Source organism: Phoenix dactylifera, chromosome 1, assembly GCF_051530095.1.
Source record: "Phoenix dactylifera cultivar Ajwa chromosome 1, Ajwa_hap1_PhDact_Kaust_v1.1, whole genome shotgun sequence".
Classification (NCBI taxonomy): Eukaryota; Viridiplantae; Streptophyta; class Magnoliopsida; order Arecales; family Arecaceae; genus Phoenix; species Phoenix dactylifera.
Window position 1 is genome coordinate 62104932 of NC_143190.1, and position 17523 is coordinate 62122454.

At 43.9% G+C, this 17523-nt stretch overlaps 1 protein-coding gene across 2 annotated transcripts; it reads right to left on the reverse strand.

The window, feature by feature from the left end:
- Positions 1–563: 563 nt before the first annotated feature.
- LOC103698231 (phospholipase A1 PLIP1, chloroplastic) lies at positions 564–17042 on the reverse strand. 2 transcript variants are annotated; one of them, XM_039117505.3, is made up of 5 exons: positions 16246–17042; positions 14031–14594; positions 13873–13932; positions 12887–13303; positions 564–914 (listed from the first exon to the last, which is right to left on the reverse strand). In XM_039117505.3, the coding sequence occupies exons 1-5, from the start codon at positions 16894–16896 to the stop codon at positions 894–896; spliced, it is 1713 nt and encodes a 570-aa protein (XP_038973433.3). In that variant the 5' UTR covers positions 16897–17042; the 3' UTR covers positions 564–893. The 2 variants fall into 2 exon arrangements, with proteins under 2 accessions (XP_038973433.3, XP_008778442.4); XM_008780220.6 differs by lacking the exon at positions 564–914 and adding an exon at positions 10051–10749.
- Between the last annotated feature and the right edge of the window lie 481 nt (positions 17043–17523).

Here is a 17523-nt window from a genome sequence, read left to right on the forward strand (position 1 = left end):
GGACTCATTTTAATAGAAGAGTGATGGAAAGTGTTATACCAGAATTCATCCATGTAAGATAATCTTTCCTTCATGTCTGTTGCTTATGGCAGAAACAGCGCAGATATGTAGAGTCCTGTTGGTGACCTCCGTCTGTCCATCTATATGCGGGTAGTATGAGGAACTGTATTTCATCTTGCTTCCCTGCAGCTAGGGCTGCAAATGGGTCGGGTCGAGTCGGATCCTGAGTGACCCCGATCTGATCTGATTTTTTGTTCGGATCCTAATTTTCAACCGGGTCGGGTCCATGCCTACAAATTTAGACCCGATGGATCATTCGGGTCGAGTCTGGGTCCCAAGCATCAATGCGATCATCTTTCCACTGATTAAAGAGATAGAAATATTATTATACCTCACATTGAGCATAAAATACACAGATTAAAACAAAATCAACTTGCCCAACATTTAGACTACAGGTTCCTGCATCTAAAACATTTGAACAGGTTTAACTTTCCATCTAAAACATAAACATTTGAACAGGTGAACACTGTTGCAATTGCTATTCATAAATAATCAAACCTGGTTTCATCTTCCCGCATTACAAAATTAACTTCATCTCTTGAGATGCCAGGATATATTTCTTCTTACAGGATTTTTCAAAGCAAAATTCAACCCCATATGACAATCCAAACAAACGATCATAGTATTAGCATCACAGCATTACAATTTACAACATCACAACAAAATTCTACTCAATATGACAATCCAAAAGGATGCATCACAGCATCAACATCATGTTCAGTGAATTTTAGAATTACATAACTAAGAACATGCATAATGAACCATAATTTTCTCCATCCATTCGACCACAGCTAAATGATCATCCGCTCGGCAAAAACAATCAAGAACATCAGTTAAGATCGATTACCAGCATCCTGCATAAAGCAAAGAAGCAACATTAGTTTACGATCATTATACTATAAAATTATAAAGTTTAAGCATCAATGAGTACACTTTTATGTTTGTGCAGGAGCTTCGAAGTTTCATGCAAACAGGTTGGTAGCAGGGTGTGATGTGTTGTCTTTGCTGATTATGTAAACAGGTTGTCATGCAATGTATACATCCTTTTGACTTGAACACATGGAATCATAAATTTCTCATATGCCTTTCTTTATCCTGAACCTGCTTTATAAAGAAACATGGCTCCACATAATAAAATAACATTCAAAGGATGGGTTGTGCTTTATAAAGAAACCTACTTTATCTTGAACCCACACCAGTTGAATTATAAGAAGACATGGATGCAAATCAGAGAATTCAAATGTAAACATAATAATGAAGATGATTGTTACTACTTATTAGCATAAGCTAATCATCGGTATTAATAATAACAATAGTTTCGTAATCTTCAACCTTATATTTTGTATAAGGAGGTGGAACATCTACAAATGAAAAAAGTACAAAATTAAAAATCTCAAAGTTTTAAAGCACTAGTACAATTGGTACATGATAAAATTTATAAATGTTGTAGAAATTGAACTTGTCAAATTTTTCTTGCATCTTTAAAGCCATCATCATCACAACTGCATTTGAACTCCTAGATTCTTCAATCAAGATCATATTAATTCTCCAAATTTCATAGAAATACAAATTTGCAGTTGGATTTTTTTGTTTGCGAAAAAACTTCAGTTATAGGATGAAAAACCTTTAAGAAGTTACAAATAATGATGCCTTGAGACCAATCTTCCTTAGTTGGCGCATCTTCAAAATTAGGATCCTGGGCCACAAGTCACATAAATACATCCTTGAATTGTATAGCACATTTAACATGAAAAATTCCAACGAGTAGGTACATCTATGCATATCCTTTTCTCACCATTCATCTTGAATTGTTTCACAATTCCCATAAACAATTCCAACCTTCCTTGAGATGATTTTATATATTTAACAGCCTCGCGGATCCTATAAATAGCACCCTCCACTACTTTCAACCCATTCTTCACAATCAAATTAAGAAAATGTGCACAACAACGCACATGAAATAATTTACCATCCAAAAGTAAATATTTTCTAAATTATTTTTGAAGTTCTGTTGCTACAACTGTATTTGCTGACAAATTATCAAGAGTGATTGAATCCAACATTTTCTCAATATTTCAAGATAAAATACAATTAGCTATAGCATCACTAATGACTAAGCCCATATGTGGTGAAGGAACCAACTTAAAATTGATAATATGCTTCTTCAGTTTCCAATCATTAGTGATGTAATATGCAATGAGACACATGCATCTCAATGTCTGATTTGATGTCCACATGTCCGATGTTAAGCTGATTCTGCCACAGTTCATCTTGAACAAATCTTCAAGTCTTCATTTTTCCTTTTCATAAATTTTAAAGCAATCAGAAGACAATGTTGTCCTTGAAAAAATATGAAATTCTGTTCTAAAATTTCTAATAATCATCTGAAAGGCTGGATGTCAACTGTTGTAAATGGCATCTCTTATAGAATTACCATCCTTGCAAGGTCCTCACGACTTCTTTCCTGATCAAATGAATAGGAAACTAACTCGTTCAATGGAACACCATCTTCTGAAGTCACAATGCCTATTGATATTTTTTGTTTCTTATCATGATATTTTTTTGTCTTACAAATATTTGTATGTTTGTGAAGATGACTTGTCCCATTTTTAGGATCAGCTGAAAAAATAAAATGACAATAATTGCATCTAGCCTTGTCTTTTTGGTTTTCTACTTCACAATAATGATTTCATATCTCCGACCTTCTTTTTTTGTTCGCTTTAGAGCTATTTGTATTAGAAGGCTCTATAGCTTGAGAACTTCTCCAACGAAGTACACTTGAAACTTTAGCCATGTTTTCATTGCTATCTATTGTAAATATTAACCTATTTTGCATAGAATTCAATAAAGATGTATGAGCATAAAATGCAAATTTATGGAATGAGAACAATTAACGGCTTAATAACGATGTATACCTATGACAAATAACTGAATAAGTAACAAATACTTCAAATTTATATAAAGACAAAAATTCAAGGAAAATGTATCCAATGACAAGTTCTCTAGATTTTCTGAGAAACAAACATTTTAGTAAAAAAGAACAAAATGAAATACTTAAAACGTCACAATCACATATTAAGACACAATCACAGCTATATAATACCAGATGTAATCACAACTATATACATGCCTCGTTTAAGTTTCTAAAATCTGAAACTTTCAAGAACTTCTCCCAAATTTTTTACAGAGTTGTGATTACGTGCTCTTTATGAATTAATCTAAATTTTCGTTTTACCATCTAGAAAAGAAAGCATAAAGTTGAGACTCGAGACTCTAAGCTTTAACAATAACTATCCTTCATGGATGATGTGATCCTACTCTTTCAAGAATTTCGAGTAGAGGTTAGTCTTAAAGATAGACTCAACAAAGCAAGTTATTAATCGTCCAGCCTTTTCTCTTAAACTCTTTTGACATGATTCTTTAAACAAACAAGGGTGTTTATTTTAGAACTTCCCCACAGAAACAAAAGCGAACAACTAGCAAGCATAAAGAGAAAAAAAAAGCAAACACAAAAAAATTAAACAACTTCCTAAATAAATAAACAATCATCCCCCTACTTCCCAGACGACTGGATTTTTCCCAAGTGTGGCCCAAATGATGCTCCTCAAGTGTGACACGACCCTCCTCCAAATCTCCCGACTATCCCCGACGACCCCCACCTCTCCCTCTCCCTCTCCCTCAAGTCCGGCGTCGTTGCCCTATTACAAGATAAGCCCCCCTCGCCGGAACCTCCTCCCGGCCTATGCTAAAAAAAATTATGGAGGGACATACCTTGGGACGCCGAAGGATGGAGAGAGGGAGATCCGCAGAATGGGGAGCCAAAAGTCGGAAGATCTAGGGCACCGGGCACAAAAGCGGTCTACTCTTCTCTAAAGGATCCTTCACCGCAGCTCAAGATCTGGGGCACAGCCGCACGGGAGCAAAAAAGGGAGGAAGCGAAAGATTTATATATCACCCATTTCCTTGCGGGCTGCGGGCCTGCCGCTGCGGCCCGTGGACCTGCCGGCCTGTGTGTCTAAAAAAAACTGACCCAAAAAAAATGGGTCGGGTCGGATCGGGTTCGGGTCCCGGGTCGAGATTGGGTGGACCCAACCCGACCCGAAAAAGAGAACAGGTCCAAATTTAGGATCCGACCCAGCCCCGCAGGTCCTAAAATTCGGGTCGGGTCGCGGGTCGACCCGACCTATTTGTAGCCTTACTTGCAGCATGAACAGTTCCTTTTAAAAGGTACTCATGAAGATTTTGTCCCGGTCCATGAGGATGCTCCTCGGCACTCCATGTAGCCATACCACCATTTCCACAAATGCTTTGGCTGCGGATTTGGCTGTGTAAGAATGTTTGAGGGAAATAAAATGTGCATACTTACTTAGCCGATCCACGACCACCATGATCACATTGTAGCCATTGCTTGCTAGCAATCCGTCTACGAAGTTCATGGACAAATCCTCCCATATAAGGCTCGGTACGGGAAGTGGCTGCAACAGTCCCGGAGGTGCTTTTGGGTTATATTTGATCTTTTGGCATGTGTCACATTCAGCCACCAAAGTTTTGACCTATTGCTTCAGTCCTTTCCAAAAGAAAAAATGCTTCACACGCAAATAGTTGCGAAGCCAGCCTAAATGACCCCCTTCCCTACTGTTATGGAAGTGGTCTAAGATGCTCCTTCTCAGATTGGGAACGTCAGGAACATAAATGTTACCTTTCTAATAGATCAGTCCGTCCCTTAGCTTGAAGTTGGCCGCACCACCCGAAGATGCTTCAATTTTCTCCAGGATCTCTTGGGCTCGAGCATCCAACTTAGTGGCTTAGCGGATCTGGTCCCAAATCCGCCAATCTGCTTTGCTGATAGTAGCACAAGTCTACTGTCCATCTTCTTCTGCGACCTATAGAACTTGGTTGTTTTCTTTTCGGAATAGGGCATCTACAACCTTGTTCTCTTTGTCCGGCTGGTATACTATATCGTACTCAAATCCCAGCAGTTTGATAAGGAACTTTTCCTACTCAGGTGTTACGATATTTTGGTGTAGGAGATGCCGCAATGCCTGCTAGTCTGTGATGATGGTAAAGCGTCTCCCTAAGAGGTAGGGCCTCCATGCCTTCACCGCGTGAACTATTCCAGTAGCTCCCTTGTATAGGTACTCCAAGCCCTCTTCCTTGGCCCCAAAGCCTTGGAGATGTAGAACAACGATCTCTTCTCCTACACAAGAACAGCCCCAGTATTTTCGCTGCTTGCGTAGGTATATACTTCAAAAATTTTGCTGAAGTCTGGCAGGGCCAGCACCGGGGTCTACGTCATGGCCCTCTTAAGGTTGTCGAAAGCCTCTCTTGCTGCATTGGACCATTGGAATTCACCCTTCTTTAACATGTTGATTGGTGGCTTTGTAATCAACCCATAGTGCTGCATGAACCACCGGTAGTATCCAGTTAGCCCAAGGAATCCCCTTAAGGCTGAGATGTCCTTCGATAGAGGCCAGTCAGTCATAGCCTTGATCTTCCTTTGATCAACTTACACATCATCTCTAAAGACAATGTGCCCGAGGTACTCTAATTCTTCTTGAATGAAAGCACACTTGGAAGGCTTGATATGAAAGTGATACTCTTCCAAGATTTGTAGGACTCGATTCAGGTGCTGCAAGTGCTCGTCCATGGTTTTAGAATAAACCAAAATATCATCGAAGAAAACTATTACGAACCTTCGTAAATATGGTCAGAGCACTTCCTTCATAGCCGCTTGGAAAGTTGACGGTGCATTGCACATGCTGAACGGCATGACTAAGTATTCTTAGTGCCCCAAGTAGTATGGAAGGTTGTCTTATACATCCGTATTTAATGGTAACCGTCCCTTAGATCCAACCATGTGAAATACTTTGCTCCGGGTAATTCATCAAGCATTTCGTCCACGGTCGAGATAGAGAATCGATCCATGATAGTGGCCTTGTTTAAGGCCCTGTAGTCGGTGCAGAAGTGCCACAGTCTATCTTTCTTCCTCACCAAAAGGACTGGTGAAGAAAAGAGACTTGAACTTTGGCGGATTAGCTCTTGTTTCAACATAGTGTCCACCTGCTTTTCAATTTTATTCTTTTGGTAATGTGCGTACCGGTATGGTGGAACGTTGATGGGCTTGGATTCATCCTTCAACCTAATGGGGTGGTCGAAGGTCCACTTTGGTGGTAAGGATGTGGGTTCCTCCAGGACACCCCGATGTGCCTCCAGTAGGCGCTGAACTTGCAAAGGTAGTGCCTCCAACTCCATGCCCAACTGTGGTCAAGAGTTGTCCTCTTGGTCGTGGCTGGTCAACAATATAGCGAAGAAGTTAGCTCCACCTCAGCACCATCGCTCCAGCACATTGGCCTCGCAAGGCCGCACCTCTTTGCTACAAGTTGCTGTCCACCGCTTCTTTTGTCTCCCGATCTTGAACTCCATGGTCATAGAGTTGTAGTCAGTGACTACTTTGCCCAAACTCTGTAGCCATGTATTACCAAGGACTACATCTAGCCCAACAAGTTAAAGCACATGTAGGTCTGCTTTGATTCGGACCCCTTGTACATTCAGTCGGACTTCCTTGACAATCTACTCGCATGTGAACTTTCGCTGCTTGCCACTTTTACATCAAACGGCACCATGGCTTCTCTTTTCAAGCCTACTCTTTTTAGTATTCCAGAATTTATAAAGTTATGAGAAGATCCATTGTCAACTAATAATGATACCTCGTGCTTGCCGATCCATGCCATGAGCCTCATAGTTGAAGGCTGCTGCACTCCTGACAATGCGTGTAGGGATAACTCGACTTCATCTCTCTCTTTGGTCTCCTTGGTTACTTCTGTAGGTTATAGGCTGCTGATGCTATCATCTGTATCTACGGCATTTTCAGTTTCCTCCTCACTGCCCACGTCCAGCAGATATGCCTGGCCAGACTTGCAGTGATGCTCACGGCTCCATTTGTCCCCATTTGAAATAGAGGTCACACTTTATGCGGTCTTGAAGCTCCTCTTAGGTGAGCTTCTTGACTAGCTATTGCTTGCTACTGGATGTAGTGGCCTCTTTTCCTCTGAAATTTGCCTTGGTTGGTTAGAATTTAGTGAACTTGTTGTCTGCTCCATCCTTGGTCATTCACTGCTCTGATTTATAGCTTCGATCAAAGATCTCTGCCATGCGCATTGCCTCCTACAGCCTAGCTAGCTGCTTGACCTTTATCTCTTTGGCCAGCCATGGTTTGAGATCGTCAATAAAAGTCCCAAGCAAGGCTTCCTCAGACTATTCGCTGACCATTATTTGCAGCTACCGGAACTTATCGATGTAGCCTTGGACCTTGCCCTCTTGTTTGAGTTTGGCAAGTTGACCGTGATGATTGACAATGGAGGAAGGTCCCCATCGTGTTATGAATTCATCTACAAAGGTTGTCCAACCTATTCTCCTTTCTTCCTTGTCATACAGGGCTCGGATCTAACTCCACTATCAGTTTGCCCTACCTTCTAAGTGGAAGCTTGCAAAGGTTACTCGATCAGTTCTTGGCATTTCATATACATTAAAGTACTGATCCGCTTAATCTAACCGCTCATACGGGTCTCCCCTGCTGAACCTTGGAAAATCAATTTTGGGTTTCCTAAACCCTCGCTCTCTAGGACAAGGACCCCCGTCACCAAGGCCTTCATTCCGTACTCCTCTCCTCCTCACCATGTGCTCTCTCCGGCCATAAGGCCTTTGAGCATGGAAGGGTTCTTCTTCGGCCATGATTTTCTCCCCGTAATACTCTTCTTGCCTCACACCCTCTTGATTTTCTTCGACCCATCTCTCCAACACTACTCCAGGTCCTTCAACTCTACTTCTCAGTCTCCTGTTTTCTCTCGTGCCATAGTCCCATTGATCGTTTGCCGACCCACTGCCTCCTTCACTCTCTCTCTCTTCTCTTGTCTGGCCCTGCCTTGAGCCATGCGACCAAGGCCTCTTCCTTGGATTTTTTTCTCTCACTCTCTCTTCCATTCTTCTTTCTAACCTCTCTAAGTTTGCACTAGTCTCCCTTCTCATCTCTACTCTTCTTATCTCGGCTAAGGTATTGGATAGGGTTTCCAATGCCCTGCCAAGCTACACTGAGTGGCCTTCCAAGGCCTCGATCCGCTGCTGGTGGGTGTTTGAGTTCTCTCTGGACTCCATCTTTTCAAGGAAGAAATTTAAAGATGTTGCCTTGATAAAAGAAAGTTCAAGTACAGCATTACCTTTTGAGATATTTATCTCAATGAAGCACGAATAATGATGGGGCCTCACGACTAAGCCCCACACCATTGCTTCTTGGCTTCATGCCGGGTTGCAATGCTGTCGTGGACCGATTGGAAGGTAGCACCAAGGTTTTGCTCATTGGAATTGGAAGTGACAACAAATTCCTACGCTCGGTTTGGTTGGATCATTCACTCAGACGAATGAAAAATGAAAGCAAAGTGGCTTTTGATTTAACTTGAATGCAAATGAACAAAGTACAAATGTAGACAACTAAATCTAGTGGGGCATAACAAGCCACCCGCACTAGCCCAATCCACTAAGTATTCGGAGGGAACCCCTAATAGTCTAATCTAGCAGAGGAGGAAATCTTCTTACTAGCCCAATCTAGTGAGAACTTGATGTGGCTCTCCCTAGCCCAAGCCCTAAGGCCAACCCTCACAAGAGGATTTTACACTGATTACTTGACGCTTTGGAATGCCCCACACTATAGCCCCTCAAGACTATTTATAGGTTGTAAGGCTCGATGCAGTTGCTAGGCACCCATGGCTGCGGTTGGCTGTGGTTGTATTGGTTTGGCTGTGGTTGGCCGCGGTTGGCTGCGGTTGGCCGCAGTTGGCAAGGTTGGGCACACGGGCGCATTCCGGCTTGAGGGAAAACTGCGCATACGAGCAAAATTGCCAAGCACGCGTGGCCTGACGCGCGCACAGACGGCTGAGATGCACCTTCGGTCCACCCGGGACGCGCATACGGGCTGGCCTCGTTTGCAATGCTCCTCGGTACCCTGGAACCCTCGGAGTGGGTTTTGGCCGAATGCCTTGCTGGGGTAGTAGGGAAAGCTGCTGCCATGAGCTGCTGTTGCCACATTTGCAATGCTTCTTGGTACTTTGGAACCCTCAGGGTGAGCTTTGGCCGGATGCCCCGTTGGAATTGCCCCGTTTGCAGTGCTCCTCAGTACTTTGGAACCCTCGGAGGGAGCTTTGGCCAGATGCCCCATTAGGGTAGTAGGGAAGGAATGCCCTGTTGGGATGGTTGGGAAAGTTGTTGTCGTGGCCTGTGCACTGCTATCGCACAGATATCCTTGCCATGCTTGACCAAAGCATGCCAGGCCCGCAAGCGCAGACGCGCTGGCCACTGGCCCGCAGATTGGACAAGAGCGCGCGCCCTTGCGCGCACGCGGCTGGACGGGCGCACAGAAGCTCGTGGGTTGTGCGCTCGGCCGTTGCCTTGTTTGGCTGGCGCGTGCGGCTAGGCGGGCGCACAGAAGCTTGTGGGTTGCGCACTCGGATAAGAGCTCGCGCAAGGACACGCACAGCTAGACGAGCGCACAGAAGCTTGTAGGTTGCGCGCTTGGCCGTTTCCTTGTTTGGCTGGCTCGTGCAGTTGGGCGGGCGCATAGAAGCTTATGGGTTGCATGCTCGGTCATTTCCTTGTCTGGCTGGTGTGATCCGCCTTTGTGCGCGACCTGGCGCACGATACTGCATGCGCGTAGACGGTTTTGTGCGACCTAGCGCTCGATGGGCTGATGGGGTGAAATCTGGTGTGCGAGCTGGTCCTGCGCACCGCTATTGGTGACGATTCTGTGCACAAGCACTAGTCACGGCTTGTGCACACGCTTGTTTGCCTTTGGTTCTTTTGGCCGGCTATGGCCAGGCCGGCCTCTAGGCTCATCATTTGTCTGATCTGGTCCCTAAATGTTGTCCGAACCTTGTCTGACTTGGTGCCATAGCAGTGCTATTTGCGGAGGTTTCCAAGTTCGAAGATGTTACAAATCTTAACTTGTGCCAACCAAAAACCGGTCCAGACTCGCGACAATTGCACCCACTTGAGTTATTGTTTGATGCTAGAATTTTCTTGCGCCTGAAATCGATGCTAATAGTCCCTTAGGTTAACATGTTGACAAGAAACTAAATTTTAAAGGCGCCCGTACGAATCCATCGTACATTGATAGAACACGACGGAAAGGACAAAAAGAAAAAGACTGCTTCCATGTACAAAACTAAAGGATCCAAATCTACTACTTTTCACAATGGGAAACGACGAAGAGATCCAGTCTAGTCCTCAGAGCACCTCCTGAGTGAGCAGGCCCGGTTTCTCCATTCTCGGATCATGGTGGGTGAGGAGGGGCCACAATTGGTGGAAACGCTGCCGCCGCGTCCGCCAGACCACTGACTTGGTGTGCTGCCGGACCAGCCCGCTCATGGCCTTAAGGTAGTTGCTGGAGTCGTGGTCGCGGAGGATGGTGCCGTCGGAGCCGTAGGCCGCCGGGTCGCTCAGCGTCTCCAGGGGATGCGGAGAGTTGAGGAAGGCTCTAAGGGCGCCGGCCGCCGTCGCTTTCGTCGATGCGCCCCCTTCGGCTGCGTTCTTTCCGTCCAAGATGTAGAGAGCTGCTCCTGGGGGTAGGAGAGGGTGGGGAGGGGAGGTTTTGTCGTCGGGTTGAAGGATGTACGTCTGGCCCAGTGGAGAATATAGGACTTTCTGAACCAAGGAAAAGGCAAAATCATGCTAAGCTGTAGTTCCACATCAGGTTATCTCAATTATATAATTCATCTGGGTTGGGCTGCGGATAAACCCAAATCAAGGTCATGTCTTTGGATGCCAGAAGATTAGGGTTATAATCGGATCAGATACTAGCATACCGATATCCATATTTATTTTATTTGATAAATATAAATATTAATGCGGATGTTAGTCGAATGTAAAAATAAAAATTTATATTCATATTTGTTTTAAATGGATACGAATACAAATCAAAAGTGTAGATATAAATACAAATATAAATGGAATAGTTAAACTTTATAACAATAGAATCAAAGATATTATTAAGTAGATAATAAATCAAGTTAATAGCATGTTAATATGACCATTTATTTTTCTTAAAAGTTCATGAGTGTCATATAAAATTAAATAGGGTTACAAATGAAATCGGATATTTGGATAGTTGTCTATCATATCCATATCCATTTTTCTTTGATAGATATGGATATGATTATATACTCAAATTTCTACCAATATCCGAATAGATTCGGATACAAAAATGAATCCGGACGGATATTATTCAATCCACTTTCATCCCTACGGAAGGTCTTAACATCTAACGGGGCACCTCTATAGAAATTGCGGTGAAGCGCCAGTTTTGAAAGAGATCCAAGTTGTTAAATGGACCAACTGATGCCTAGCCTTTAGGGTTAAAGGATCACTTTTAAGAGGTGATTTATCGTATCCCTTAAACCTAGCTGCTCCTCTGTCATCCCATTTTCTTCAACCGCCCTTGTTTTTATTTTCTTAATAAGATGCCCTACAAAAAATATATCATACCGACAAGATCTTTGTCCAAACAGAATCAATGATTTGATAAAACAATGCTATTATAAGCTAAATTCAAGTTGGGTTGTGTTAGTTGGGTTTTGCTATATTTATTCGGTTAAATTGGGTTTTGCGATATTTTAATTGAACTAATATTTGTTGAATTGAGATCTCACTCATCCCAAAATTTCAAAAATACAAATATATATTCATATAAAAAGATAATTTGCCTATATGAAATATATATATATATATATATATATATATATATATATATATATATATATTTGAATAATTATTGATTTATATATTGGGTTGGGTTGAGTTGAGGTTCAACCCAATCATGCAGGTGGGTTTGGATCAAGCACAACACAAGTTGCACTCGGGTGGCAACTTGGGTGGCACCCGAGTTGGTTAGGTTAGGTTAGGTTTCATTGGTTCAAATCTTGTTCATATTAAAAAAAAACTCTAAACCCATACCCAATTCATGTATAATTGGGTTAGAAAGCATAAATCCTTACCCAACTCATTTGTTTTATACAACTCAGACCTGCACACATTGACCCATTTAAATCTTCACTCCTGTTAAGTATACATACAAGTAAAAAATAAAGCAAAAATGGTATTCTAAGACAACAAACAATAAAATAATTGAACTTCAAATATATCATTATAATTATAAAATTTTAAAAAATCAGGATACATGACGGTCATGAACTAATTAAGGGTAAAATTAGCTAAAATACCATCCCATATTCTAAAACTTCATGGAACATCCTATCCATCACTCAATATAACCTTTCACAAGTGAATAGAATCATACTAAAAAACTAGAAACTATTAACCGTGTTAGTTCCAGGAGCCAATTTGGTTAACCCCATGTGTTTCACAGATCTAGAGGCTGAATTTAAACCCACCGAGATATAATTTGACTGATACTGGGTCGACTAAATCAACCCAATTACCTATTCAAACCCATTAACTTATGGTGGGTTTGCATGGGATGTCCGATAAGGGTCAGATTTTGCCAATACTACCCCTTTTGGACCAAGCCAACCCAACTAATCTAACCTAACCCTAGTTTCATTGCATTTGGGTTGAAAATTTTGGTGCTAGATCGAATTCTAATCTGAACTAATTAATTCAAATTGCACCCTTTGAAAATAATAAACGGGTAAAATATATGCAGGACCCAGCTCCAGAAATGGCGAGTTAATCCATTATTGTTGGACCATTAACATAAGAGCCACGACAGGATTCAGATTGAGACCCATGAATCATTGAAATGAGAGCTAGAAAGAGGACTCACCTCGTTATTGAGACAAGGGTGAGACTGGAATGCTTTGTTAAGGCGCTTCAGGACCTGGGCGACGTGGTTTGGGTAGCCACAAGAAAAGGCTCGGGGCACGATGTCCCGGTGCATCATTACCGAGCGCACCTCCCCCTCGCCCAGCCCCAGCGCTTGCAACACCCGCTTCCCCCGGCAGAACACGGACGGGGCGCCGAAGGTCACGACGGGGAGGAGGGTGGAGGGCTTGACGAAGCCCCGAGACAGGAGCATGAGGTGGACGAGGAGCGAGAGGCTCCCTCCGAGAGAATGCCCCGTGAATCGAAGCTTTGCCCTGTCACCCCAACGCTCCAGGTGCTCCTCGATCTCTGGCATGAACTGCTCGTATATTCCCTTCGCCGCTTCATAGATCCCTCGATGTACCTGCACCTCCGTCTCCTTTTCAGATGCAACCCCAGATCAAGTTAGATAACTTTCGAAACATAACGACATAAGAGTCTAATAATGGACCCTACTGTACCGTTCTTCTTCATTATTATAAAAGAAGCATTGGCCATCATTTGCTCAATTTAGCCTGAGCTGATAATAAGATATTGATTGTTATAATAACCGTAAATACTGACATAGTGAAAAACAACGGATGGTGAAGAAAAAAAAAAAGGTTAACAATTTTATTTCCAAATCACTGTTCATATGAACATTTTTTTCCGGAGTTGACATAAAAATGTGATTCCTTTTTTTTTTTTTTTTGATGAAATTGGAAGCTATGAAGATTAAGACCTTCAATAGCCATTATGTTGAGAGACCTTCACCATGCAACAGCCATTTATAAAGAACAGTCGTTATTTAAAACCCATTGTAATTATATAATATATACAAGTGTCTGGAAAAAGGTGAAAGAAAGAGAAAGAAAGAAGATAAACGTAAAGATTAACCAAAGGACTGAGAAAAATTAAAAAAGGAAAGGAGAAGAAAAAAGTGCGGTTGAAAACTCACGGTGAGCTTACCTCAAATTTGGTGGGTTCGAAGAACAGGTTGGCTTGCCAGGAAGCCAGCGAATCCGAACCCTGCCATTTGGTCGAACAGTTAGTGGCAGAATTTGGAACGACAGGGGCAACTATGTAATAAATGAGAAGTTCAAGGGCAATTGTCGGATTTAACCGACCTGGATGACGAAGCAGCGAGTGCCGGTACTGGGATCGTCGCATACGAACCACTCGCACGGCGAGGAATGGAGCGACCGCAGATCCTCCGCCGCTTCCTGCCGCGCCTCCTCCTCCGCCGCCACCACCGCCGTCATCGTCGACCTTGCCACGTAAGCGGCCACATTGGTCTTGTACACTCGGCCGGGACTCCCCTTCGGCGACTGCTCCTCCGCCGGCCCTTCTCCGAGTGCCTCCTGGCCCGGAGTCCCCTTCGGCGACAGCGCCTCCTCCGGCCCTTCGCCGAATCTCTCCCCGCGATTGGTGACCCTGGGTTCCCGGCCGAGGGACAGGAGGCCCTTGGCGCGGGAGTGGACGTAGGACGCGGCCGACGCGGCGATCTCGTAGGCCACGGAGGGCCGGATCGGAAGCTGGGTTCCGGGGCCGGATCTTCGGCACGGACCGGTCGGTTCAGGCGCAGGATGGGTCGAGTCGCTCTCGAGCCGGGCCTTGATTGCGGCCTCCGATTTCTTTTCCAACGAGGAAGTGACGTACCGAAGATTATGGTATTTCATCAGGTCCTCTGCCTATAATTAGAAAAGTATAAGATTAATTACGTTAAAAAAACCACTTTATACGTAAATTCTCCCAAGACCCAAGTCCCCCAGCATAACGATTTCAGAAATATTAATGATGATGAAGCTGATGATGACAATTTGAAAGGCCCATCCCACGCCATGCAGGCGAGGGGGATAAAACAGAAGGGATTTTCATTTTTAAAAAGGAGCTCAGATCTTGATCTTGTTTAGTGAACATTCTTGGAGTTCTGTTTCAGTATATTTTCATGAGAACCATTTATAGTTTTGGAGTGGACGGCTGGGATTGTTTTTTTTTGGTAACCAGATATACCATGAATTATTCAGTAAAAAATAGGGGGGATATTTGTGTTCCATCTCATCATATAATGTTGAAATCACTATTTATCTCAAAAGCTTAAGCTGATAGGATAAAATAGATTTATTTATATATTTTATATTTTTTTATCCTCTCTCTCGCAACCAAGGTGGTGTAGGATGCAAAAGAAAGGAAAGAGGCCATCGTCGTCTCCTTTCGCGCTTGCCTTATAGAGGCAGGTTGAACCGGTTGTCATGAGATATAAAGGTTTGGCCCTTTCAAGAGATGAGATTAAAAGAAAATGAAACAATTTTAGGAAATAAAAATATACAGAAGCAAAACTCAATTAGACCCATGGCCACGTGGAATTGAGAAGGTGGATATACCCCAAAAGTTCACACTAAATGATAAATTATTAAAAAAAAAAATTGAAGTACAATTATTTTTTGGCTACTATGTTATTAGATGATCATTGTATCACAAGAATAAATCTTAATACAATTGGCAAGATTCATTGTATTTTTCGTAGATTATTATAGCAATAAATAATGGTTACTACAAAATTATTGTTTTTATTATACGGATAGAAAGAAAAACATTAAAAATCATCTGCTAGATGATCTCTCATCTCTCAGTTCACCAGTTTGACATGGGAATTGGTGATTGGTTAAATGGAAAATTGGACCCGATTAACACCACCGACCTGCCTGCGAACCATGCCAATCCCCAACCACTAGATCCGCCTGGAGCTGAGTGGCATTCTGATAGATGATTGATCGTAGTACTATGATAACAACAAAGATGGTGGCAAAGAGTTGAAAGTATTAATGAAATATATATTAGAAGTCAAAAACAAATTCTATGACTATAAATGTCTGATGTTGACGATGAAGAAACTCAATCCAAGACCAGCGTTGAACAATTTGATTCGTGACAATAGAGGAGACGACGAGGTCCTAATTTATCTCTAATTGCCGTATCAGTTTGGTGAGCCAAGAAGTGATTTGAGGGGTGGTTGATAGCAACATGCTAGTAAAAAAGTAGGATAAATAGTACGAATACATGACCTATTTAAACAAGGGCTTGAAGTCATAGGTAAACTCAAACTAAGCCTACAGCGGAACAATTTGACGTGAGATAATATACAAAGTTCTCAACGGCTACTCAATCCAACGCGCCCCCCCTGTAGCTTGCCAACATATTCTCGCGAACTAACAAATCCCCCTCCAGGTTCTTTGTATGAGATTAAAAATAATGATTTAATTAATTAAACTCATAAAAAGAAAGGAAACCAACTATTTGATCAGATCATGATCATGTGATGAGAGGAGGAAATAAACTAACCTTGATCTCAGGTATCACGTAGGCAATGTTACAGAGAAACGCCAACTGGGAGAAGAGCTTGGCGTCCGTCCACGGGACCGGGGCCAAGAGCCGGGCGAACGACTCCCGATCCCACTCGCTCCGCTCCTCCCCCGCTCCCCCTTCATCGCCCGAGTCGTAACTCGCCCGGCAGAACTCTTCGGTCTCCTCGCCATCGCCGTCGCCGGCGGCCTTCTCGTCTTCTCTAGGCTTCCGATCCCACCAGTGGTTTCTCAGCTCCCAGATCCTCTCCACCCAGTTCGATCGCTTCTCCGTCTCCGATCCCACCTCCTCCTCGCTGCTCTCATCCGGATCCACCAATCTCGTCCCCCCATGCGCCTCCTCCGAATCGAACAGAAACGATCGGATCGAGTTGGGGATGAAGGAGAGCAGGCCGACGGAGCGGCTAGTCTTGAGCTTCGCCGGCGCGGAAGCGGCGGTGGCGGGGCGGGGGGCGCTGAGGGAGCACCGGAGCTGGGGCTCCGACCGCGACCGCCGCATCCCGACGAGGTCGGTGCCGGACCCCGACCGCCGGATCCCGTCCCGGCGGCTGCGGCGGTGCTCCTTAGCCACCGCCGACGCCGCCGGTGACCCGCGGTGGATGATCGCCGCCGCCGCCGCCGTGCATGGCATGATCGCCGCCGCCGCCGCCGCCGCCGCCGGGGAGTCCTCTTCCCTTTTTCTCTTTGTTTATTTGAGGGGCCTCCAAGCGTCTGAGGTCGATCTGAAATCAAAGAAATAACCAAACCTAGTTAGGGGGATTCGTCTTCCTTCCCCTCCCCCCCCCCCCCCCCCCCCTCTCGCGAACCCATATCCCTTAAATAGCTAACATTTTCCAAAGAAACCACGACAATGCCACAATCGCCAACTTCACACATATGTCCTCGAAACCCACCTCAACGGCCGCATAAAATTTTTTATCAGAAAACTGAATCCGCCGTCCATCACACACAACCTGTCGACATGGACGGCAGAACTCGCTTCAGCAAAAAAGTTTTCCTTCGTAGGGTCATTGTCGTAATTTTAAGAATATATGAGGGTATAACGGGCGGCGTGGGTTTAGAAATCGTAAAACGAGCGCTACGACCAAGTGTCCGTATATTGTCGTGATGCGAGGCGGGGGTCGCTCCCTAAAGAACGAAACCAGCCCCTTGCTTTGCGATCTCCGTCCACACCAACCTTACACGCGAAACGCGAAGGATGGAGATGAAGAATATCCGCAACGAAGAAAACTAGGCCAAACGAAAGTGTCTAAGCCAT

Bases quoted from the DNA above. Each gene is read 5' to 3' on its own strand.
- LOC103698231 (XM_008780220.6), bottom strand. From the start codon at position 16,896: ATGCCATGCACGGCGGCGGCGGCGGCGATCATCCACCGCGGGTCACCG. The intron at 14,595-16,245 runs GTTAGTTTATTT...TTCTAATTATAG, and splicing joins ACGTGATACCTGAGATCAAG to GCAGAGGACCTGATGAAATA. The intron at 10,750-12,886 runs GTGAGTCCTCTT...TCCTTGGTTCAG, and splicing joins ACCCTTGTCTCAATAACGAG to AAAGTCCTATATTCTCCACT.